Source organism: Mustelus asterias, unplaced genomic scaffold (genome assembly GCF_964213995.1).
Source record: "Mustelus asterias unplaced genomic scaffold, sMusAst1.hap1.1 HAP1_SCAFFOLD_446, whole genome shotgun sequence".
NCBI lineage: Eukaryota > Metazoa > Chordata > Chondrichthyes > Carcharhiniformes > Triakidae > Mustelus > Mustelus asterias.
This window is the reverse complement of record NW_027590399.1, coordinates 291,581-316,137: the sequence shown is the minus strand read 5'-3', so window position 1 is coordinate 316,137 and position 24,557 is coordinate 291,581. Positions and strand designations below refer to the sequence as shown.

Below are 24,557 nucleotides of genomic sequence, written 5' to 3'. Positions count from 1 at the left end.
TCAGCCTTTCCTCATACGAATTTCCCACCATACCAGGCAACATCCTGGTAAATCTCCTCTGCACCCTTTCCAACACTTCCACATCTTTCCTATAATACGGCAACCAGAACTGTACGCAATACTCCAGATGCGGCCGCACCAAAGTTTTGTACAGTTGCAGCATGACCTCCTGGCTCCGAAACCCAATCCCTCTACCAATAAAAGCTAACACACCGTACGCCTTCTTAACAACCCTATCAACCTGGGTGCCAACTTTCAGGGATCTATGCACATGGACACCCAGATCCCTCTGTTCATCCACACTACCAAGTAGTGTGGATGAACAGCCAAGAGGGAGGTTTACTCTGTATATAACCCCGTGTTGTACCTGCCCTGGGAATGTTTGATGGGGACAGCATAGAGGGAGCTTTACCCTGTACTTAAACCAGTGCTGTACCTATCCTGGGAGTGTTTGTTTGGACCCTGTGGAAGAGTTCATTTTGGATTTCCAAACCCTCAGTTATATGATGTGTAAGTGGTCCTCCTTTGAAGTGTGTTTGAACAGATTCACAGGGAGCTTTTGTGTTAGCAGAATTGTCATACAGACTCAGATAGACCCAGAAATGTTGATCTCAGGATATTCTGGCTTTGAAAGAAAGCAGAAAGAACGTCTCCCATTCCAATCCATTGTTTTACAACTCCAGATCACCCCAATCATTTTACCGCAGTTTAAATCCTTTTTGACGTGTAGCCACTGCTGTGGTGTATGAAATATGATAACCAATTTACAGACAGCAATCTGCCACCTAAAGCAATGTGATAACTCATGCATCTGTTTTTATGATGCTGATTTTATTCTTGGCTACTGGAATCCAATGAGGTGAAAATGATGGTGCTGTGTTCCAGAGCTCTGGTTAGAGCCTTGCTGGAGGAATGAGTTCGGGTCTGGACACTGCATCTGAGGAAGAATTAATCTAGCTTTGGAGAGTGTGCAGTGTTGATTCACCAGTGTAATACCAAGGCTACAAGAGTAAAATCATGAGGACAGGTTACACTGACTAAGTTTCTATTTCTTTGAGCAGCAGCATGATCTGATTAAGGTGCTTGAGATGCTGAATGGATTTGATTTTGATGGATACAGAGAAACTATTGCTTCTGTTGGAAAGAGTGGGTGTGGGGTGCAGGGAGTCCAGAACAAGAGGGCAGAATGTTAAAAGAGAATGAAAGGAAGAGAGTTTGTCCCAGTAGAATTGCCGGGAGGGGGGGGAGGGGGGAGTTGGTCCCACAGGAGAATTGGGGGTGGGGTGGGTGGCAGGGGTTAGGGGAAAGATAATCTCACAGTTAAATGGACCCCCAGAAACACTGCAGTCCTGTCAGGTCAAAGCTGGTTGCAATGGCACTTAATGTTTTCTGTTCTGGAACATTCCAGGTTGGATCAGAAGGAAGCGGTGATTGATCGAAGGAACATCCCGTACGTGATGCGTCAATTGTTTGATCAGATGCAGTACTCAGTGTCGTGTGTGCAGAGTGTGGAGAGTTTCCTGAAATGTCTCTTCCTGAACCATGTGAAAGGTGTGTTCTGAGTTTCGTAGGGTCATTCAGAGAGTTCTGGTAATCTGAGAAATGACGGTCAGGTGAGCCTCAGCCAGAACAGTCACCCTTAGCATATCTGTGCCTCTGGCCATAATCTCAGGATGCCCCAATGTGCTTTACAATTATTCATGGACTTGCAGGAATTATAGTTTAAAGTTAAGAAATATAACTGCTGTTTGTACATAGTATGATCTCACTAACAGCATTACGGGCAATATTAGTCATAGTTCATTGTTCTATAGTTGTCCTGAGGCCATTGATGTATCAGAGTCTAGAACTGGAGTTCCACACATGCGAGGGTGGCAGGACTGGGCGAGGGTGGCGGGACTGGGCGAGGGTGGCGGGACTGGGCGAGGGTGGCGGGACTGGGCGAGGGTGGCGGGACTGGGCGAGGGTGGCAGGACTGGGCGAGGGTGGCGGGACTGGGCGAGGGTGGCGGGACTGGGCGAGGGTGGCGGGACTGGGCGAGGGTGGCGGGACTGGGCGAGGGTGGCGGGACTGGGCGAGGGTGGCGGGAACCCTTTCCTCGGGGACATTTGTGGACGATTTGGATTTTCTCAACAAACTAACATGTTGACTGTTCTGATTCTAAAACGATTGTATTCACTTCCAGCACTTGTGGTGATGGGATTTGAACTCCTGGCACAGGGTTACTACCAGAACCACTGGACTGCCATGCTTTTTGGGGGAGGGAACCTAAATTGCTGGAGATATGGGCTGGTAGCATATACACACTGACTTCACTGGGAGAATGTGCTAGATCAGCAGTTAGTGAGTAACAACCATCCTTCTGAAGTGGAAACAGTGAAGTTCAGTCTGTTCATCACAGAAGGGCCCAAGTCCATCCTCAGTCTGGACTGGTTGTACTAGAAGTGCTGGAGTCGGTCTGCCCCTGTGCTAAATTTACTCAGTGTATTCACGTGACTGAGGTCAGGTTTGAAGGTGAAGAGATTTATTGAAACACTGATCTATAGCTTGGGGGAGGGGGACAGTGCAGGGGTTATGTCACTGGACTACAGATACCACAGAAATCCTGGGCAAGGATCTGAGGACCCGGGTTTGAATCCCACCACTGCGGTTGGTGAATTCAATAAGCTCTGGAATTAAAAGGTTGAATGATGACCATGAAACAGTTGTCGTAAAATCCCAGCTGGTTCATTAATGTCCTATAAGGAAGGAAATTTGTCATCCTGACATAGCTTGGCCTACATGTGAGAGGTCTGGTTAGCTCAGTAATTTTGATGGCTGTTATATTGACCAAATGAACAACAAATCACAGGTGGTTATTAGACCTTGCATTAGACAAATGTGAGGTGATGCATTTTGGTAGATTGAACCAGGGCAGGACTTACTCAGTTAATGGTAGGGTGTTGGGGAGAGTTAGAACATAAGAACATAAGAAATAGGAGCAGGAGTAGGCCATCTTGCCCCTCAAGCCTGCTCCGCCATTCATTAAGATCATGGCTGATCTGATAGTGGGTTCAGTTCCACTTACCCACCCGCTCCCCATAACCCTTAATTCCCTTAATGGTTAAAAATCTATCTATCTGTGACTTAAACACATTTAACGAGGTAGCCTCTACTGCTTCATTGGGCAGAGAATTCCAAAGATTCACTACCCTCTGGGAGAAGAAGTTCCTCCTCAACTCTGTTCTAAATTGACTCCCCCGTATTTTGAGGCTATGCCCCCTAGTTCTTGTTTCCATTGTAAGTGGAAATAACCTCGCTGCTTCTACCCTGTCTAGCCCCTTCATTATTTTATATGTCTCTATAAGATCTCCCCTCAACCTTCTAAACTCCAATGAGTACAGGCCCAGTCTACTCAATCTCTCCTCACAAGCTAATCCCCTCATCTCGGGAATCAACCTGGTGAACCTTCTCTGTACCCCCTCCAAAGCTAATATATCCTTTCTTAAATAAGGGGACCAAGTTTGTACACAGTACTCTAGGTGCGGCCTCACCAGTACCCTGTACAGTTGCAGCATGATCTCCCTGCTTTTATACTCCATCCCTCTCGTGATAAAGGCCAACATTCCATTTGCCTTCTTGATTACCTGCTGCACCTGCAAACTGAGTTTTTGTGATTCATGCACAAGGACCCCCAGGTCCCTCTGCACAGTAGCATGTTGTAATTTTTCACCGTTTAAATAATAGTCCATTTTACTATTATTTCTTCCAAAGTGGATAACCTCACACTTACCAACGTTATACTCCATCTGCCAGATCCTTGCCCACTCACTTAGCCTATCCAAATCTCTCTGCAGACTCTCTGTGTCCTCCACGCAATTTGCTTTCCCACTCATCTTTGTGTCATCCGCAAACTTTATTACCCTACACTCGGTCCCCTCCTCCAGATCGTCTATGTATATGGTAAACAGTTGAGGCCCCAGCACCGATCCCTGCAGCACGCCACTAGTCACTGATTGCCAACCGGAAAAGCACCCATTTATTCCGACTCTCTGCTTTCTGTTAGATAGCCAATCCTCAATCCACGCTAACACTTTACCCCCAACTCTGTGTACCTTTATCTTATGCAGCAACCTTTTGTGAGGCACCTTATCGAATGCCTTCTGGAAATCTAAATACACCACATCCACCAGTTCCCCTCTGTCAACCGCACTCGTTATATCCTCAAACAATTCCAGTAAATTAGTCAAACATGACTTTCCCTTCATGAATCCATGTTGCGTCTGCTTGATTGAACCATTCTTTTCCAGACGTCCTGCTATTTCTCCGTTAATGATAGATTCCAGCATTTTCCCAACTGCGGATGTTAAGTTACAGAACAAAGAGATCTTGGGGTACATGTTCATAGCTCCTTGAAAGTGGAGTCATGTGGACAGAGTGGTGAAGAAGGCATTCGGCATGCTTGGTTTCATCGGTCAGAACATTGAATACAGGAGTTGGGACGTCTTGTTGAAGTTGTACAAGACATTGGTAAGGCCACACTTGCAATTCTGGTCACCTTATTATAGAAAGGATATTATTAAACTAGAAAAAGTGTAGAAAAGATTTACTAGGATGCTACCGGGACTTGATGGATTGAGTTCTCAGGAGAGGCTGAATAGACTGGGACTTTTCTCTCTGGAGCGTAGGAGGCTGAGGGGTGATCTTATAGAGGTCTATAAAATAATGAGGGGCATAGGCAAGGTAGATAGTCAATATCTTTTCCCAAAGGTAGGGGAGTCTAAAACTAGAGGGCATAGGTTTAAGGTGAGAGGGGAGAGATACAAAAGTGTCCAGAGGGGCAATATTTTCACATACAGGGTGGTGAGTGCCTGGAACAAGCTGCCAGAGATAGTGGTGGAGGCGGGTACAATTTTATCTTTTAAAAAGCATTTAGATAGTTACATGGGTACGATGGGTATAGAGGGATTAAAGGTTAAAGGTTTAGACGGGGTAGAGTTTGTAAAATGTGTTCAGGAGAATTTTCTACATCAGTATATAGAGGTGCCAACTAGAGAGGATGCGATATTGGATCTCCTATTGGGAAATGAGTTAGGGCAGGTGATGGATGTGAGTGTGAGGGAACACTTTGGATCCAGTGATCATAATGCCATTAGTTTCAACCTGATCGTGGATAAGGATAGATCTGGTCCTCGGGTTGAAGTTCTAAACTGGAAAAAGGCCAAATTTGATGAAATGAGAAGGGATCTGGGAAGTGTGGATTGGCACAGGCTGTCCTCTGGTAAGGATGTAAATGGAAAGTGGGAGGTCTTCAAAGGAGAAATTTTGAGAGTGCAGAGTTTGTATGTTCCTGTCAGGATTAAAGGCAAAGTAAATAGGAATAAGGAACCTTGGTTCTCGAGGGAGATTGTAACACTGATTAAGAGGAAGAGAGAGTTGTATGAAATGTACAGGCAGCAAGGAACACATCAGATGCTCGAGGAGTATAAAAAGTACAAGAAGCTACTTAAGAGGGAAATCAGGAGGGCTAAAAGAAGACATGAGGTTGCTTTGGCAGACAGAGTGAAGGAAAATCCAAAGAGCTTCTATAGGTATGTTAGGAGCAAAAGGATAGTGAGGGATAAAATTGGTCCTCTTGAAGACCAGAGTGGTAGACTGTGTATGGAACCAAAAGAGATGGGGGAGATACTAAATGGTTTTTTTGCATCCGTATTTACTGAGGAAACGGGCATGGAGTCTACGGAAATAGGGCAAACTGGTAGGGAGGCCATGGAACCTTTACAGATTAAAGGGGAGGAGGTGCTCGCTGTCTTGAGGCAAATCAGAGTGGATAAATCCCCAGGACCGGACAGGGTATTCCCACGGACCTTGAGGGAAGCTAGTGTTGAACTTGCAGGGGCCCTGGCAGACATATTTAAAATGTCAGTATTCACGGGGGAGGTGCCGGATGATTGGAGGGTGGCTCATGTTGTTCCGTTGTTTAAAAAAAGTTCCAAAAGAAATCCGGGAAATTATCGGCCAGTAAGTTTGACGCCGGTGGTGGGCAAGTTATTGGAAGGTGTGATAAGGGATAGGATCTACAAATATTTGGATAGACAGGGACTTATTCGGGAGAGTCAACATGGCTTTGTGCGTGGTAGGTCATGTTTGACCAATCTATTAGAGTTTTTCGAGGAGGTTACCAGGAAAGTGGATGAAGGGAAGGCGGTGGATGTTGTCTACCTGGATTTCAGCAAGGCCTTTGACAAGGTCCCTCATGGGAGGTTAGTTAGGAAGGTTCAGTCGCTAGGTATACATGGGGAGGTAGTAAATTGGATAAGACACTGGCTCAATGGAAGAAGCCAGAGAGTGGTTGTGGAGGATTGCTTCTCTGAGTGGAGGCCTGTGACTCGTGGTGTGCCGCAGGGATCGGTGTTGGGTCCATTGTTGTTTGTCATCTATATCAATGATCTGGATGATAATGTGGTAAATTGGATCAGCAAGTTTGCTGATGATACAAAGATTGGAGGTGTAGTGGACAGTGAGGAAGGTTTTCAAAGCTTGCAGAGGGATTTGGACCAACTAGAAAAATGGGCTGAAAAATGGCAAATGGAATTTAACGCAGACAAGTGTGAGATATTGCACTTTGGAAGGACAAACCAAAGAAGAACGTACAGGGTAAATGGTAGGACTCTGAAGAGTGCAGTTGAACAGAGGGATCTGGGAATACAGGTACAGAATTCCCTAAAAGTGACGTCACAGGTGGAAAGGGTCGTAAAGAGTGGCTTTGGTACATTGGCCTTTATAAATCGGAGTATCGAGTATAAAAGTTGGAGTGTTATGGTAATGTTATATAAGGCATTGGTGAGGCCGAATTTGGAGTATTGTGTACAGTTTTGGTCACCTAGTTACAGGAAGGATGTAAATAAGATTGAAAGAGTGCAGAGAAGGTTCACAAGGATGTTGCCGGGACTTGAGAAGCTGAGTTACAGAGAGAGATTGAATAGGTTGGGACTTTATTCCCTGGAGCGTAGAAGATTGAGGGGAGATTTGACAGAGGTGTATAAGATTTTGATGGGTATAGATAGAGTGAATGCAAGCAGGCTTTTTCCGCTGAGGCTAGGGGAGAAAAAAACCAGAGGGCATGGGTTAAGGGTGAAAGGAGAAAAGTTTAAAGGGAATATTAGGGGGGGCTTCTTCACGCAGAGAGTGGTGGGAGTGTGGAATGAGCTGCCGGATAAAGTGGTAAATGCGGGGTCACTTTTAACATTTAAGAAAAACTTGGACGGGTTCATGGATGAGAGGGGTGTGGAGGGATATGGTCCAAGTGCAGGTCAGTGGGACTAGGCATAAAATGGTTTGGCACAGACAAGAAGGGCCAAAAGGCCTGTTTCTGAGCTGTAATTTTCTATGGTTCTATGGATATGGGCCAAATGCGGGCAATTGGGATTAGTTTAGGGGTTTTAAAAAACAAAAGGGCGGCATGGACAAGTTGGGCCGAAGGGCCTGTTTCCATGCTGTAAACCTCTATGACTCTCTATGAGTCAATCTCAATTCCAGCTGTTTCATGACTTTGTGATCACACCCTACCTACAGTTTAAAAGAAGTCTGAGTTCACATAATGGATCGCTGCTTGGGTGAGGTACAGGATAGACTTTGAATAAAGTAGAGGCGTTCTACTAAAGTTGTAGCTACTTGGAGTACCCTGTATAGTTCTGGTTGCCGTGTTATATAGGGGAGATGGCGGCATAGGGGAATGGCACTGAAGGACAAGACAGCTGGTGGAATTTAAATTCAATTATAAATCTGGAATATAAAGCTAGTCTCAGTAATGGTGACTGGGAAACTATCATGAATTGGTGTAAAAGCCCAACTGGTTCACTACTGTTCTTTAGGGAAGGAAATCTGCCAACCTCACCTGGCCTGGCCTACATATGACTCCAGAGACACAGCAATGTAATTGACTCTGAAATGGTTGAGCAAACCAATCAGTACCAAGGACAATTGGGGATGGGCAATAAGTGTTGGCAACCAGTGACACCCGCATCCTATAAATGAATTTTAAAGGATAGAGGTATGCAAATGGCAGCAAAAAAGATCTCCAAGGATGTCATCAGAACTGCAAGCATATACCTTTTCAGGCAAAAATGCACCGTCTGGACAGAATCACAGAAAGATTGCAACACAGCAGGAGGTCATTCAGCCCACTTGATGTGCTGGCTCTCTCAAGGATTCCCAGCTTGGGTCACTGTCTGTGTGGAGTTTGCACATTCTTCCTGTGTCTGCGTGGGTTTCCTCCGGATGCTCCGGTTTCCTCCCACAGTCCAAAGATGTGCGGGTTAGGTTAATTGGCCATGCTAAATTGCCCCTTAGTGTCCCGGGATGCGTAGGTTAGAGGGATTAGCAGCTAAATATGTGGGGATATGGGGATAGGGCCTGGGTGGGATTGTGGTCGGTGCAGACTCGATGGGCCGAACGGCCTCTTTCTGCACTGTAGGGTTTCTATGATTCTATGAACAATTCATCTACAGTCACTCCCTCACCTTCTTCGCGTAACCCTGCTCACTCTTCCTTTTCAGATAATAATTCAACTCTCTTTGGAAATCTTCAATTGAATCTGCTCCCACTACACCGTTAGGCAGCATCTTCTAATTATTTTGGGTAATTCAATTGAACTAAATTAAATAAACCAAGGGACAAAACAAGAAGGACAGCCCAAAAAGAAGGGGACCGCATGAAACAAAAAACAAAGCAGAAAGGAAACTTAAAACTTTAAATCAAAATATGATTAACGGGGTTGATGATACACCCCTGTCGCTTCGGTGCCCAACAAGCATGGAAGGCCTTGACGGTGCCCACATGCTCCCTCTCCAAGGACACCAGCCATGAATACAGCTGTGGTAGAAGGGCAGGTAGAAGGGCTGACCATCTGAGCTAAGCCGCCAACAATAACGAATGCTTTACGAATTTGCGTGTCATCCTTGCGCAGGGGCCATGCTAATCTTCTCTGTCTCGTTCCAATTTTAGTATGTGTTGCCGAAGCAAGCACGATGTTCCTACCCGGTTTCGAACTGTGGACCTTCTACCTGCAAAGCAAATGTGATAACCACTACACAATGCATAAAAACTAAAGTGAAACGTACACATAGGCACCTTCCAGATTTGAACCACTCACTTAGTGAGAAAGTTTCTCCTCGTGTCACCATTGCTTCTTTTACCAATTATCTTAAATCTGCATCCTCTGGTTCTCAATCCTCCACCAATGGGAACAGTTTCTCTCCGTCTACTCATGATTCTGAACAGCTCCCTCAAATCTCCTCTCAACCATCTTTCCCCCAAGGAAAACAATCTCAACCTCCAATCTATCAATGTAACGCGTTCCTCATCCCTGGAACCATTCTCGTTGATCTTTTCTGTACCCTCTCTGATACCTTCACATTCTTCCTAAAGTGGGGGCCCTGAACTGAACACATCAGCTGCGGCAAATTTAACCTAACTTGCCGGCAATCATTTGGAACTTTCCAAACTTATGGAAGGTTTTGATATCATAGATACAGAGAGAATGTTTCCTCTTGTGGGGAAGAGAATAACGAGAGGCTTTCAATATGAGATCGTCATCAAGTAATCCAATAAGGAATTCTGAAGAAACGTCTTTACCCAGTGAGTGGGGAGAATGTGGGGTACATTCCTACAGGGAATGGCATAGATGTATTTAATTATATATATGAATTTAAGGTGTTTAATGGCATCGATGAACATAGATATTTAATGGTATAGATATGCATAATGGTATTTAATTGTATAAATGTAAGTAAGGAATTTAATAGTGTAGACATATATAAGATATTTAATGATATAGATGTAAGCAAAGTATTTGATGCAATAGATGTAGTTAAGGTGTTTAATTGTATAGACATATTTAAGGTATTCAGTGGTATAGATGTGTTGTGCCTGCCGCACAGTCTGTTTTAAACCTTATACGGTGGACAAATAACTGCGAGTAGATGTCTGGTTAGTACAACCAATATTTATTTAAGACACACAATCAATAATCACCCACCCAACCAACAATAAATTATCTTACAGAAAATACTAGAGTTCAAGTCCAATACAAGACCTTGACTTAACTTTGTGTGACTGGCAAGTACCCAAGCAGATATTGGCCTTTATCTGTGCGCTGATCTCGGTCGTCCTCTGCGCAGTCTGGTCCTTTGGTCTGGTCTGGCACTCTGGCTCTGGTCTTCCTTCCTTCTCGGGTGTGGCGGCTCTCCTCGTGCTGGTTGTCGCTGGCGATGGTCACCGGTGTTGTAGTTGGGGTCAGAGTGAGAGAGAGATTCTTGGTTGTGCAGCACCCTTTATACTCCGTTGTGTTTCGCGCTCCTTTTGGCCATTGCCAATCAATCGATCAGGACTTGATCACCCTGATCGATAAAGTCCAATCGGGTGCTGCCACACCAATCTCTGGGTGTGTCCCCAACGGCCATGTCTGTAGGTGCTGGGGGCACGTAGGGTTCACACCTCCCTCCCAAATAAGGGGTTACGGAGCCCCTATGTCTGGTAAACAATCCAGTTTGACCAGAAAGTCTCTTTTGTCCTGGAGATGACCCATATCCTGTGTATTCACCCGTCTGGGTTGCAGCCTGTTTATCTGTCTTTTAGGCTGCAGCCTGTCGTTTTAGTTCTTGCCCAATTGTCCCAGAGTGCTTTACAAATCGCCATTTTAGATGGCCCATTTGGCCACAGATATATTTAATGTATTTGATGGCATAGCGGTATCAGCTCTCCATTTAGCGGTATCAAAGTATTAAGGTACTTAGTAGTATTGATGTATTTAAGGTATTTAATGATTTAGATGTATGTAACGTGTTTAATGGTATATATGTATTTAGTGGTATAGATGTATTTAAGGTGGTTAATAAACAGTATTGATGTATTTAGCGTGTCTAATGGTATAGGAAAGAGATAGAGAATCTGGTGAACTGGTGCGATGACAATAATCTCTCCCTGAATGTCAACAAAACAAAGGAGATAGTCATCAACTTCAGGAAACGTAGTGGAGGACATGTCCCTGTCTACATCAAAGGGGACGAAGTAAATGGTCGAGAGCTTCAAGTTTTTAGGTGTCCAGATCACCAACAACCTGTCCTGGTCTCCCCATGCTGACACTATGGTTAACAAGCCCACCAATGCCTCTACTTTCTCAGAAGACTAAGGAAATTTGGCATCTCCGCTCTGACTCTCTCCAACTTTTACAGATGCACCACAGAAAGCATTCTTTCCAGTTGTATCACAGCTTGGTATGGCTCCTGTTCAGTCCAACACCACAAGAAACAAAGGGTCGTTAATGAAGCCCAGTCCATCACCCAAATCAGCCTCCCATCCATTGACTACACTTCCTCCTGCCTCGGAAAAGCAGCCAGCATAATTAAAGACCCCACACCCCTGGACACACTCTCTTCCACCTCCTTCCGTCGGGAAATAGATACAAAAGTCTGAGGACATGTACCAACCAACTCAAGAACAGCTTCTTCCCTGCTGCCATCAGACTTTTGAATGGACCTACCTTGCATTAAGTTGATCTTTTTCTACCCTAGCTATGACTGTAACACTACATTCTGCACTCTCTTTCCTTCTCTATGAACGGTATGCTTTGTAAAGCACGCAAGAAATAATAGTTTTCACTGTATACTAATACATGAGACAATAATAAATCAAATGAAAAAGATATACTTAGTGGTTCAGATATATTTAAGGTATTTAGTGGTATAGATTTTTTAAAAGTATTTAGTCGTACAGATGTATTTAAGGTGTTTATGGTATCGATGTATTCAAGTTGTTTAGTGGTATCGATGTGTTTAAGGCTTTTAATGGTGTTGTGGGGTTCCCTAGGTAACCAGTACTGTCACGATAACTCAAAGACAGTACAACACAAAGCTAGTGTTTCTGAATCAAAGACATAACTTTATTTGACCAGCAGCTGCTAGGAGATCACCAGAGGGTAGAGTCAGCTCTCAGGTAGAGCAGCCAGACCTCTCCAAGTAGATCTGACCTGTACAATTCTAAACAGAACAATTGTAAGTTTTCTTATCAATCATTCCCACCTTGCATTAATTTAAAATCAATCATCTTTAATATACACATATCAATAATAATCCCTGTCATGCACCTTGCTCAATTGCATTTTACCATCCAGCATAATGATATCTCATTCGTCTATTAAATCCGGACGCTAACTCCCATCTTGGCTGCAGTCACTTCCCTGTTGCCAGGTAACCGTAGACGTTCACTACTGGGGGGTCAAAGTGGATGTTTCCACCAGATCATTGCCAAACTGGATAAACACGTGATCCCGCATCCGGGCACATTTCCACCCTAAGTCTAGACAATGAATAAACCTATTCATAAATATTGCAATATGTGTTCCCGCATAAGAAACTTTCTGATATGAATTTTGCTAACTACGCGTTCCCAGGACTTTGGTTCTGAACTATTTGCCTTCACCATCATACCTTGCGGTAACTTGCCTTCAGCTGAAGCGAATAATAATTCATACAATACATAAAATACATTTAAAGTATCAGCATATATGTTTTAAATCATAGTTACTTGTCTAATTCTCTTACTGCATTCACATGTGTAACCTATTCTCTTGTTAGCTTACATCCTGGTTTTAAGAATCATTTAACTCTTTACTAGTAATTCTAATAGTGTTAATGTCTACTGTCTGAAAACCTTGCTGATTCACTAGAAATTTCCCACACCAAATGTATGGTAGATGTATTTAGCGGTATCGATGTACTTAAGGTGTTTATTGGTAAAAACCATTTGAATGCTCTTAATGTTGACGAATCCACTACTGCTGCAGGCAGGGCATTCCACGCCCTCACCACTCTCTGAGTAAAGAACCTACCCCTAACATCTGTCCTATATCTCTCACCCCTCAATTTAAAGCTATGTCCCCTCGTGCTAGCCAACACCATCCGAGGAAAAAGGCTCTCACTATCCACCCTATCTAATCCTCTGATCATCTTGTATGCCTCTATTAAGCCACCTCTTAACCTCCTTCTCTCTAACGAAAACAACCTCAAGCCCCTCAGCCTTTCCTCATACGATTTTCCCACCATACCAGGCAACATCCTGGTATAGATGTATTTAAGGTGTTTAATGGTATAGATGTATTTAAAGTGTTTAACGATATAAATGTATTTAAGGTGTTTAACGATATAGATGTATTTAAAGTGCTTCATGGTATAGATGTATTTAAGGTGTATTTGGGGCGGCACGGTAGCACAGTGGTTAGCACTGCTGCTTCACAGCTCCAGGGACCTGGGTTCGATTCCCGGCTTGGATCACTGTCTGTGTGGAGTTTGCACATTCTCCTCGTGTCTGCGTGGGTTTCCTCCGGGTGCTCCGGTTTCCTCCCACAGTCCAAAGATGTGCAGGTTAGGTTGATTGACCATGCTAAAATTGCCCCTTAGTGTCCTGAGATGCGTAGGTTAGAGGGATTAGTGGGTAAATGTGTAGGGATATGGGGGTAGGGCCTGGGTGGGATTGTGGTCGGTGCAGACTCGATGGGCCCAATGGCCTCTTTCTGCACTGTAGGGTTTCTATCTATGAACCGTGTTTAATGGTAAAGATGTATTTAAGGTGTTTAATGGTATAGATGTATTTAAGGTATTTAATGGTATAGGTGTATTTAAAGTGCTTCATGGTATAGATGTATTTAAGGTGTTTAATGGTATAGATGTATTTAAGGTGTTTGATGGTATAGGTGTATTTAAGGTGTTTAATGGTATAGATGTATTTAAGGTGTTTAATGGTATAGATGTATTTAAGGTGTTTGATGGTATAGATGTATTTAAGGTGTTTAATGGTATAGATGTCATAGAGTCATAGAGGTTTACAGCATGGAAACAGGCCCTTCAGCCCAACTTGTCCATGCCACCTTTTTTTTAAACCATTAAGCGAGTCTCAATTGCCTGCATTTGTCTCGTATCCCTCTCTACCCATCTTACCCATGTAACTGTCTAAATGGTTTTAAAAAGACAAAATTGTGTCCGCCTCTACTACTATCTCTGGCAGTTTGTTCCAGATATTCACCACCCTCTGTGTGAAAACTTGTCCTTTTGTATCTCTCCCCTCTCGCCTTAAATCTACGCCTTCTAGTTTTAGATTCCCCTACCTTTGGGAAAGGATGTTGACTATCTAACCGATCTATGCCCCTCATTACTTTATGGACCTCTATAAGATCATCCCGAAGTCTCCTACGCTCCTGGGAAAAGAGTCCCAATCTATCCAGCCTCCCCTTATAACTCAAACCACCAAGTCCCAGTAGCATTCTAGTAAACCTTTTCTGTACTCTGTCGAGTTAAACCAGGGAACTACAGACCAGAGAGTCTCACATCAATGGTAGGGGAACTATTAGAGAAACTCCTGAAAGAGAACATCTGTCTCCATTTAGAGAGGCAAAGCTTGATCAGGAATAGTCAGCATGGCTTCGTCAGAGGGAGATCATGCCTAACAAACTTGATTGAATTTTTTGAGGAGGTAACCAGGTGTGTAGATGAGGGTAGTGCAGTCGATGTAGTTTATATGGATTTCAGCAAAGCCTTTGACAAGGTCCCACATGGGAGACTTGTAAAAAAGGTAAATGCACATAGGATACAGGGTAATTTCATAAAGTGAATTCAAAATTGGCTCAGTTGTAGGAGACAGAGGGTGATGACAGAAGGCTACTTTAGTGACTGGAAGTCAGTGTCCAGTGGCGCACCACAGGGATCTGTGTTGGGCCCCTTATTGTTTGTCATTTATATAAATGACATAGACGACTATATGGGGGGTAGGATTAATAAGTTTGCAGATGACACAATGATTGGACGGGTGGTTAACAGTGAGGCAGAGTGTCTTGGACTACAAGAAGATATAGATGGAATGATCAAGTGGGCAGATAAGTGGCAGATGGAATTTAACTCTGAAAAGTGTGAGGTGATATACTTTGGAAGGATTTATTTGACAAAGAAGTGCTCAATGAATAGTAGGACACTAGGAAGTTCTGTGGAACAAAGGGCCCTTGGTATGTTTGTCCACAGATCTCTGAAAGCAGATGGGTGTGTTATTAGGGTGGTAAAAAAGGCATATGGGACACTTGTCCTTATCAATCGAGGCATAGTTTACAAAAGCAGGGAAGTCATATTGGAATTGTATAGAACTTTTGTGAGGCCACAGCTAGAGTACTGTGTGCAGTTCTGGTCACCACATTGTCGGAATGATGTGATTGCACTGGAGGGCGTGCAGAGGAGATTGACTAGGATGCTGTCTGGGGATGGAACATTTAAGCTATGAAGAGAGGTTGGCTAGGGTTGTTTTTGTTGGAGCAGAGAAGACTGAGGGGAGACCTGATTGAGGTGTACAAGATTATGAGAGACATGGACAGAATGGATAAGGAGCAGCTGTTTCCCTTAGTTGAAGGGTCAGTCACGAGGGGACATAGGTTCAAGGTGAGGGGCAGAAGGTTTACGGGGATGTGAGGAAAAGCTTTTTTACCCAGAGGGTGGTGATGGTTTGGAATGCGCTGTCTGGGGCGCTGGTGGAGGTGGGTTGCCTCACATCCTTTAAAAAGTATCTGGATGAGTATTTGGCACATCATAACATTCAGGTCTATGGGCCAAGTGCTGGCAGATTGGATTAGGTTGGAATTCAGGTCTTTCTAATGCAGTGGTTCCCAAAGGGTGCGGCGCGCCACACTGGTGCGGCGAGAGAGGATGGCAAGTGTGGCGGGAAGATTCAAGGACAATCAAAGAAACATTAGAATATAAAAGCAGGGATGTCTTGATGCACCTGTACAGGGCATTGGTGAGGCCGCAGCTGGAATACTGTGTGCAGTATTGGTCCCCTTATATGAGGAGGGATATATTGGCATTGGAGGGAGTGCAGAGAAGGTTCACCAGGTTGATACCGGAGATGAGGGGTTTGGATTATGAGGAGAGGCTGAGGAGATTGGGTTTGTACTCGTTGGAGTTTAGAAGGATGAGGGGGGATCTTATGGAGACTTATAAGATAATGCGGGGGCTGGATAGGGTGGAGGCGGAGAGATTCTTTCCACTTAGTAAGGAAGATAAAACTAGAGGACACAGCCTCAAAATAAAGGGGGGTCGGTTTAAGACAGAGTTGAGGAGGAACTTCTTCTCCCAGAGGGTGGTGAATCTCTGGAATTCTCTGCCCACTGAGGTGGTGGAGGCTACCTCGCTGAATATGTTTAAAGCGCGGATGGATGGATTCCTGATCGGTAAGGGAATTAAGGGTTATGGGGATTAGGCGGGTAAGTGGTACTGATCCACGTCAGATCAGCCATGATCTTATTGAATGGCGGGGCAGGCTCGAGGGGCTAGATGGCCTACTCCTGCTCCTATTTCTTATGTTCTTATGGGCCAAAGAAACATGGGCCAAAGGGTCTCTTCTACACTGTATAATTCTAGTGCATTTAAGGTGTTCAATGGAATCGATGTATTAAAGGTATTTAATGTTATAGGCGTATTTAACATGTTTAATGGTATAGATGTATTTAAGGTGTTTATTGGTATAGATATATTTAAGGTCTTTAATGGTATGGATATACTTAAGGTGTTTCACAGTATAGATGTACTTAAGGTGTTTAATGGTATAGATGTATGTAGCGGTCTAGATGTATTTAAGGGGAATTAGATAAACATGAAAGAAACGTGAATAGAAAGATATGCTAATTATTAAATGAGGATCTCCCCAAGAAGCATTCTCAGTGCAGCACCAACCTCAGTGTGGAGTGTTTTTGGGTTAGGACTGGGTGGGATATCCAATGGAATCAAAGTAAGGTGTGGTTAAATTCAAATCTCGTCAGTCATCTTCTGAGGCTTTCCTGTTTTGAAGCTTACAGGCAGCATGATGCAGCAGAGCTATTTCTCAGCATCTTTAACTTCCTAATGGATCAGTTCCAATCTCAAGAAATGGTGAGTACTACTCTGCTTGATTAACTATGACCTTTGTTAGAGAAACAAGCTCAACAATTCATTGCTCAAAAATGTCGAGAGCTAATCTGAGTAAGTAGAGTTTAGCATTTATAATTTCCAAAGAGTAACGTCTTTAATTACAGTCGCTTCTCACTGTGTGAGTCTCTGATGACAGTCACTCCCCAATTATATTCATTCCATTACATTTGTTGTATCGTGCATGATACAGCTTTATGAGGAATACCTGTTGAGAAGGAGGGCAGCATTTTCCCATGAGTGTTCTCAGTGTCACCCTTCCATGTTCATTCTTTTATTGTTATTTTAAAAAATTCATTTATGGAATGTGGGTATTGCTGGCCAAACCAGCACTTATTGCCCACCCTGAATTGCCTTTGAGAAGGTGGTGGTCAGCTGCCTTCTTGAACTGATGCCCTTGTCCTTCTAGATGGTAGTGGTTGTGGGTTTGGAAGGTGCTGCCTAAGGAACCTGGTGAGTTCCTGCAGTGCATCACATGGATGCTGCACATGGCTGCCACTCTGCATCAGCGGGGAGGGATTGAATCTTTGTAGAATGGGCTGCTTTCTCCTAGATGGTTTTGAGCTTCTTGAGTGTTGTTGGAGCTGTACTCATCCAGGTAAGTGGAGAGTATTCCATTACATGCCTGACTTGTGCCTGTAGATGGTGGACAGGCTTTAGGGGGTTGATTTCATTGTTACTCTTCTCATTGTTACCCTTGTTCACACTTTCTCTTTGTGGCTTGTTTAGTCTTCACCTTGTGACTCTATCAATTTGTACTTTTCACATTTCCCCTCAGTTGATGTTACTGTTCATTGACAGAATAACAACATGATGAGTAGCAATGTTTACTCTTCCGATGTTAACCTTTGTGTAGTCATGAAGGCAAGAAGTGTTAATTAAGATTAGTAGCTTGATATACTGACTTGATTCTTAATGAGGGATTGGAGATTATTTTGATCATGAATGGGCAGGCAAGCCCTGTTGTTTGTAATTCCTGGGCCATTGGGAACTTTAGAACACTACATGTATCTTAGGGGACAATATGTCTCGGTAGCGTCTCCGGCTGCGTCAGTTTAAGCTCAGGGTTTCTAAGGCTGAGGGTAACTGGAATCAGTGGAGAACATCAGGGAGGATGAGAGTTCCCTGGATGGTAGGGTCCAGGAGGTGGTCACCCCACAGGCAGTAAGAGATCAGGGCAATAAATGGCTGATAATCCAGTTGTATAGAAACAGACAAAAGTTTAAGAATCATTGGGGTGTGAGCAAACTCTCAACCTGCTACTCAACATTGGAGGCTGCTGGGAATGATGATACTTCGAAGGAATGCAATGGGCAATGGTGCCAATGGGCATGGGACTGTAACAGTCAGTTGATGAGAGGTCATTAATCGAAAGCAGAACTATGTTTCTCTCTGTAGATGCTATCTGACTTTGAAGTGCGTCCTGTTTAGATTTCAGATTTTCAGTATCTGCAGTATTTTGCTTTTATAAAAATGCAGTCATTGTAAAAGATACCAGAGACAAGGAGCTGGACAGGTATTTCTGTAACTCATTGATTTGATTTATTATTGTCACATGTATTGGTATACAGTGAAAAGTATTGTTTCTTGCACGCCAAACAAAGCATACCGTTCATAGAGTACATAGGGGAGAAGAAAAGGAGAGAGTGCAGAATGTAATGGGTGCAGAATGACACAGCCTCAAAATAAAGGGGGGTCGGTTTAAGACAGAGTTGAGGAGGAACTTCTTCTCCCAGAGGGTGGTGAATCTCTGGAATTCTCTGCCCACTGAGGTGGTGGAGGCTACCTCGCTGAATATGTTTAAAGCGCGGATGGATGGATTCCTGAGCGGTAAGGGAATTAAGGGTTATGGGGATCAGGCGGGTAAGTGGTACTGATCCACGTCAGATCAGCCATGATCTTATTGAATGGCGGGGCAGGCTCGAGGGGCTAGATGGCCTACTCCTGCTCCTATTTCTTATGTTCTTATGTTCTTAATGTTACAGTCATATCAAGGGTGGAGAGAAAGATCAGCTTAATATAAGGTAGGTCCATTCAAAAGTCTGATGGCAGCAGGCAAGAAGCTGTTCTTGAGTCAGTTAATCAGTCCTAACGGAAGAAGGTGGAACAGAGTGCGTCCGGGGTGCTCGGGGTCCTTGATTATGCTGGCTGCTTTTCCGAGGCAGCGGGAAGTGTCGATGGAGTCAATGAATGGGAGGCTGGTTTGTGCGATGGACTGCGCTACAATAACAACTCTTTGTGGTTTTTCTTGCGGTCTTGGTCAGAAAGTGGATGCTTTCTACAGTGCATTTGAGAGTTGTAGTGGACATGCCGAATTTTCTTAGCCTCTTTAGAAAGTAAAAGCGTTGGTGGGCTTTCTTAACTATAGCATCAGCATGGAGGGACCATAGAGTCATAGAGGTTTACAGCATGGAAACAGGCCCTTCGGCCCAACTTGTCCATGCCGCCCTTTTTTTTTAAAACCCCTAAGCTAATCCCAATTGCCCACATTTGGCTCATATCCCTCAAAACACATCTTACCCATGTAACTATCTAAATGCTTTTTAAAAGACAAAATTGGACCCGTCTCTACTACCACCTCTGGCAGCTTGTTCCAGACACTCACCACCCTGTGAGTGAAAAAATTGCCCCTCTGGACACTTTTTATGTCTCCCCTCTCACCTTAAACCTATGCCTTCTAGTTTTAGACTCCCCTACCTTTGGGAAAAGATATTGACTATCTAGCTGATCTATGCCTCTCATTATTTTATAGACCTCTATAAGGTCACCCCTCAGCCTCCTACGCTCCAGAGAAAAAAGTCCCAGTCTATTCGGCCTCTCCTTATAACTCAATCCATCAAGTCCCGGTAGCATCCTAGGAAATCTTTTCTGTACTCTTTCTAATTTAATAATATCCTTTCTATAATAGGGTGACCAGAATTGCACATAGTATTCCAAGTGTGGCCTTACCAATGTCTGATACAAATTCCAACTCCTGTATTCAATGTTCTGACCGATGAAACCAAGCATGCCGAATAGCCAGGACAGGTTGTTGGTGATCTGGGCACCTAGAAACTTGAAGCTCTCAACCATTTGCTCTTCATCCTTGTTGACGTAGACAGAGACATGTTCTCTACTATGCTTTGTGAAGTCAATGACCATCTCCTTTGTTTTACTGACATTGAGGGAGAGATTATTGTTGTCGCACCAGTTCATCATTGGGAATGCCATATGATGTATTGCCTCCCTGGTGATCAGGTGATGGATATCCCAAAGATGGTGCAGAATATTCTGCAGGGGAAAGGGAATACACTAGATATTATGGTACACATTGGTACCAACAACATTGAGAAGGTAAGGTTTTCAGGAGCAAGGGAGGAAGTTAAGAAAAGGACCTGAAGGTAGAAATCTCTCGATTGACCCAGTGCCAGGTGTTAGCCAGAGGAGAAACTGGAAGATCAGATGCATAGATATGTGGTGTGAGGAAAGGGGCAGGGACGAGGGCTTCAGATTCTTTGGGCACTGGGACTAGTTCTGGGCCAGAAGAAACCTGCCCCAATGGGACAGGCTGCACCTTAATTGGACTGGAACCAAAGTCCTCGAGGAGAGGTTGACTAGTGTGGTTTGTGGGTGGTAAATGGGCACCAGCATTTGGAACTTGATGATCTCTCATCAACCGCATTTCCACTCGCTGCTGTTCTCTCCTGTGTATTGAGGAGTTGGAAGTGTTAGCAAGCATTAGAGGGAGCAGTATCGTATTAGAGAGGAACAAACCCAGAAAGACAATGAGAAACGAGAGACAGCTTTCCAATGTATGTGTGTAAGCGTGATGTGGAGATGCCGGCGTTGGACTGGGGTAAACACAGTAAGAAGTTTAACAACACCAGGTTAAAGTCCAACAGGTTTATTTGGTAGCAAAAGCCACACAAGCTTTCGGAGCTGCAAGCCCCTTCTTCAGGTGAGTGGGAATTCTGTTCACAAACAGAGCTTATAAAGACACAGACTCAATTTACATGAATAATGGTTGGAATGCGAATACTTACAACTAATCAAGTCTTTAAGAAACAAAACAATGGGAGTGGAGAGAGCATCAAGACAGGCTAAAAAGATGTGTATTGTCTCCAGACAAGACAGCCAGTGAAACTCTGTGGGGGTTACAAATAGTGTGACATGAACCCAATATCCCGGTTGAGGCCGTCCTCGTGTGTGCGGAACTTGGCTATCAGTTTCTGCTCAGCGACTCTGCGCCGTCGTGTGTCGCGAAGGCCGCCTTGGAGAACGCTTACCCGAATATCAGAGGCCGAATGCCCGTGACCGCTGAAGTGTTCCCCAACAGGAAGAGAACAGTCTTGCCTGGTGATTGTCGAGCGGTGTTCATTCATCCGTTGTCGCAGCGTCTGCATAGTTTCCCCAATGTACCATGCATCGGGGAAACTATGCAGACGCTGCGACAACGGATGAATGAACACCGCTCGACAATCACCAGGCAAGACTGTTCTCTTCCTGTTGGGGAGCACTTCAGCGGTCACGGGCATTCGGCCTCTGATATTCGGGTAAGCGTTCTCCAAGGCGGCCTTCACGACACACGACGGCGCAGAGTCGCTGAGCAGAAACTGATAGCCAAGTTCCGCACACACGAGGACGGCCTCAACTGGGATATTGGGTTCATGGCACACTATTTGTAACCCCCACAGAGTTTCACTGGCTGTCTTGTCTGGAGACAATACACATATTTTTAGCCTGTCTTGATGCTCTCTCCACTCACATTGTTTTGTTTCTTAAAGACTTGATTAGTTGTAAGTATTCGCATTCCAACCATTATTCATGTAAATTGAGTCTGTGTCTTTATATGCTCTGTTTGTGAACAGAATTCCCACTCACCTGAAGAAGGGGCTTGCAGCTCCGAAAGCTTGTGTGGCTTTTGCTACCAAATAAACCTGTTGGACTTTAACCTGGTGTTGTTAAACTTCTTACAGTATGTAAACGCACAGTGTGGTGAATAAGGTGCTACAAGCACTAACACCAGTGTGTGAGTATATTGAGGTGATAATCGAAACGTGCCATAAGATTGGTGAGGATGTGCATGCTTAATATTCAGGAATATAAAGTGTTCAGAAAAGATGGAGAAGGGGAAAAGTGAGGTGGGCTAGATGTACTGATTAGGAAGATAGTGTAGTGTTGGAAATAAAGGAAGTTCCTGAGGGGCAAGGACAGAATCCATTTGGTTAGTGTTCAGAAGCCCTTAAGGGATGATTACACCACTGGGGGTATTCAGTAGGTTCCAAGTATAATAAGTCCTCTTTTCATGTTGTCTTGTTTAGTATTGTTTCCCTTTAACATTGGTAAGTTAATGGGGCTGTAAACTTGCTGAGCATCGCGAGATTAATTTTAATGTTGTTTCCTGCAAGGCCTAAAAGTGATTTCATTTCCCAAAGTAGAAATTTAGCAAAATAATATTCTACTTGTCGGCTATAAAGTTTGAATATTTGTTTTTATTCTGATAGGGAAGGTCCGATAGAACTGAACTCCAGCTTTAACATTGGTTTCTGTGGGAAGCAATGTTTCATTTAAATTCATAATCTTCAGGAAGGTAACCACAATTTTAAGTGAGAACTTAAGTGAGAGAGAGGAGAGAGATGGAGGGAGAGGAGAGAGACTGGGAGGGAGAGGAGAGAGACTGGGAGAAAGAGAGGGGAGTGAGAAGGAAACTGCGAGAGATGGGAAAGAGAGAGACTAGAAGGGAGAGAGAGAGCGAGCGAGCAGGAGACTGGGAGGGAGAGAGGGGGAGACTGGGAGGGAGAGAGGGGGAGACTGGGAGGGAGAGAGGGGGAGACTGGGAGGGAGAGAGGGGGAGACTGGAAGGGAGAGAGGGGGAGACTGGGAGGGAGAGAGGGGGAGACTGGAAGGGAGAGAGGGGGAGACTGGGAGGGAGAGAGGGGAGAGAGAGAGAGACTGGGAGGGAGATGGCTGATGTATGAGAAGAGATTGACTAGGTTAGGATTGTTTTCTCTGGAGTTCAGACAAATGAGGGGGGATCTCATAGACACTTACAAAATTCTAACAGGACGAGGCAGGGTAGATACAGGGAGGATATTCCCGATGGTGTGGGAGTCCAAAACCAGGGGTCACAGTCTGAGAATTCAGGGTAGACCATCAGGACAGAGGTGAGGAGACATTTTTTCACTCAAAGAGTGAATTCATTATCATAGGAAGTAGTTGATGCCAAAACATTGAATGTATTCAAGAGGCGGCTGGATATAGCACTTGGGGCAATGGGATCAAAGGTTATGGGGAAAAAGCAGGATTAGATTATTGAGTTGGATGGTAACAGTGGTTTACCACAGGGAGTGAGAGAGAGAGAGAGTTTGTGGGAGACAGAGAGAGTGGGAGAGAGAGAGAGCTAGTGGGAGATAGAGAGAGAGAGAGAGAGTTAGTGGGAGACAGAGCGAGAGTGGGAGACAGAGACAGAGCGAGAGTGGGAGACAGAGACAGAGCGAGAGTGGGAGACAGAGACAGAGCGAGAGTGGGAGACAGAGACAGAGCGAGAGTGGGAGACAGAGACAGAGCGAGAGTGGGAGACAGAGACAGAGCGAGAGTGGGAGACAGAGACAGAGCGAGAGTGGGAGACAGAGACAGAGCGAAAGTGGGAGACAGAGACAGAGCGAGAGTGGGAGACAGAGACAGAGCGAGAGTGGGAGACAGAGACAGAGCGAGAGTGGGAGACAGAGACAGAGCGAGAGTGGGAGACAGAGACAGAGAGCGAGTGGGAGACAGAGACAGAGAGCGAGTGGGAGACAGAGACAGAGAGCGAGTGGGAGACAGAGACAGAGAGCGAGTGGGAGACAGAGACAGAGAGCGAGTGGGAGACAGAGACAGAGAGCGAGTGGGAGACAGAGACAGAGAGCGAGTGGGAGACAGAGACAGAGAGCGAGTGGGAGACAGAGACAGAGAGCGAGTGGGAGACAGAGACAGAGAGCGAGTGGGAGACAGAGACAGAGAGCGAGTGGGAGACAGAGACAGAGAGCGAGTGGGAGACAGAGACAGAGAGCGAGTGGGAGACAGAGACAGAGAGCGAGTGGGAGACAGAGACAGAGAGCGAGTGGGAGACAGAGACAGAGAGCGAGTGGGAGACAGAGACAGAGACAGAGAGCGAGTGGGAGACAGAGACAGAGACAGAGAGCGAGTGGGAGACAGAGACAGAGACAGAGAGCGAGTGGGAGACAGAGACAGAGACAGAGAGCGAGTGGGAGACAGAGACAGAGACAGAGAGCGAGTGGGAGACAGAGACAGAGACAGAGAGCGAGTGGGAGACAGAGACAGAGACAGAGAGCGAGTGGGAGACAGAGACAGAGAGCGAGTGGGAGACAGAGACAGAGACAGAGAGCGAGTGGGAGACAGAGACAGAGAGCGAGTGGGAGACAGAGACAGAGAGCGAGTGGGAGACAGAGACAGAGACAGAGAGCGAGTGGGAGACAGAGACAGAGACAGAGAGCGAGTGGGAGACAGAGACAGAGACAGAGAGCGAGTGGGAGACAGAGACAGAGACAGAGAGCGAGTGGGAGACAGAGACAGAGAGCGAGTGGGAGACAGAGACAGAGAGCG

General features: G+C 44.9%; 1 protein-coding gene and 1 non-coding gene across 2 annotated transcripts in view; one reads left to right on the top strand and one right to left on the bottom strand.

Annotated features, from left to right (window-relative positions):
- LOC144486748 (ubl carboxyl-terminal hydrolase 18-like) overlaps window positions 1-24,557 on the top strand; it is a 131,571-nt gene that overhangs the window by 8,946 nt on the left and 98,068 nt on the right. Inside the window, exons 4-5 of the mRNA XM_078204775.1 lie at window positions 1,409-1,551; window positions 16,861-16,940. Coding sequence (XP_078060901.1) covers window positions 1,409-1,551; window positions 16,861-16,940 — 223 coding nt within the window. The remainder of the gene's footprint in view (window positions 1-1,408; window positions 1,552-16,860; window positions 16,941-24,557) is intronic.
- Window positions 8,903-9,004, bottom strand: LOC144486750 (U6 spliceosomal RNA). Its single transcript, XR_013496336.1, has one exon. It is a non-coding gene; the product is annotated as a U6 spliceosomal RNA (small nuclear RNA).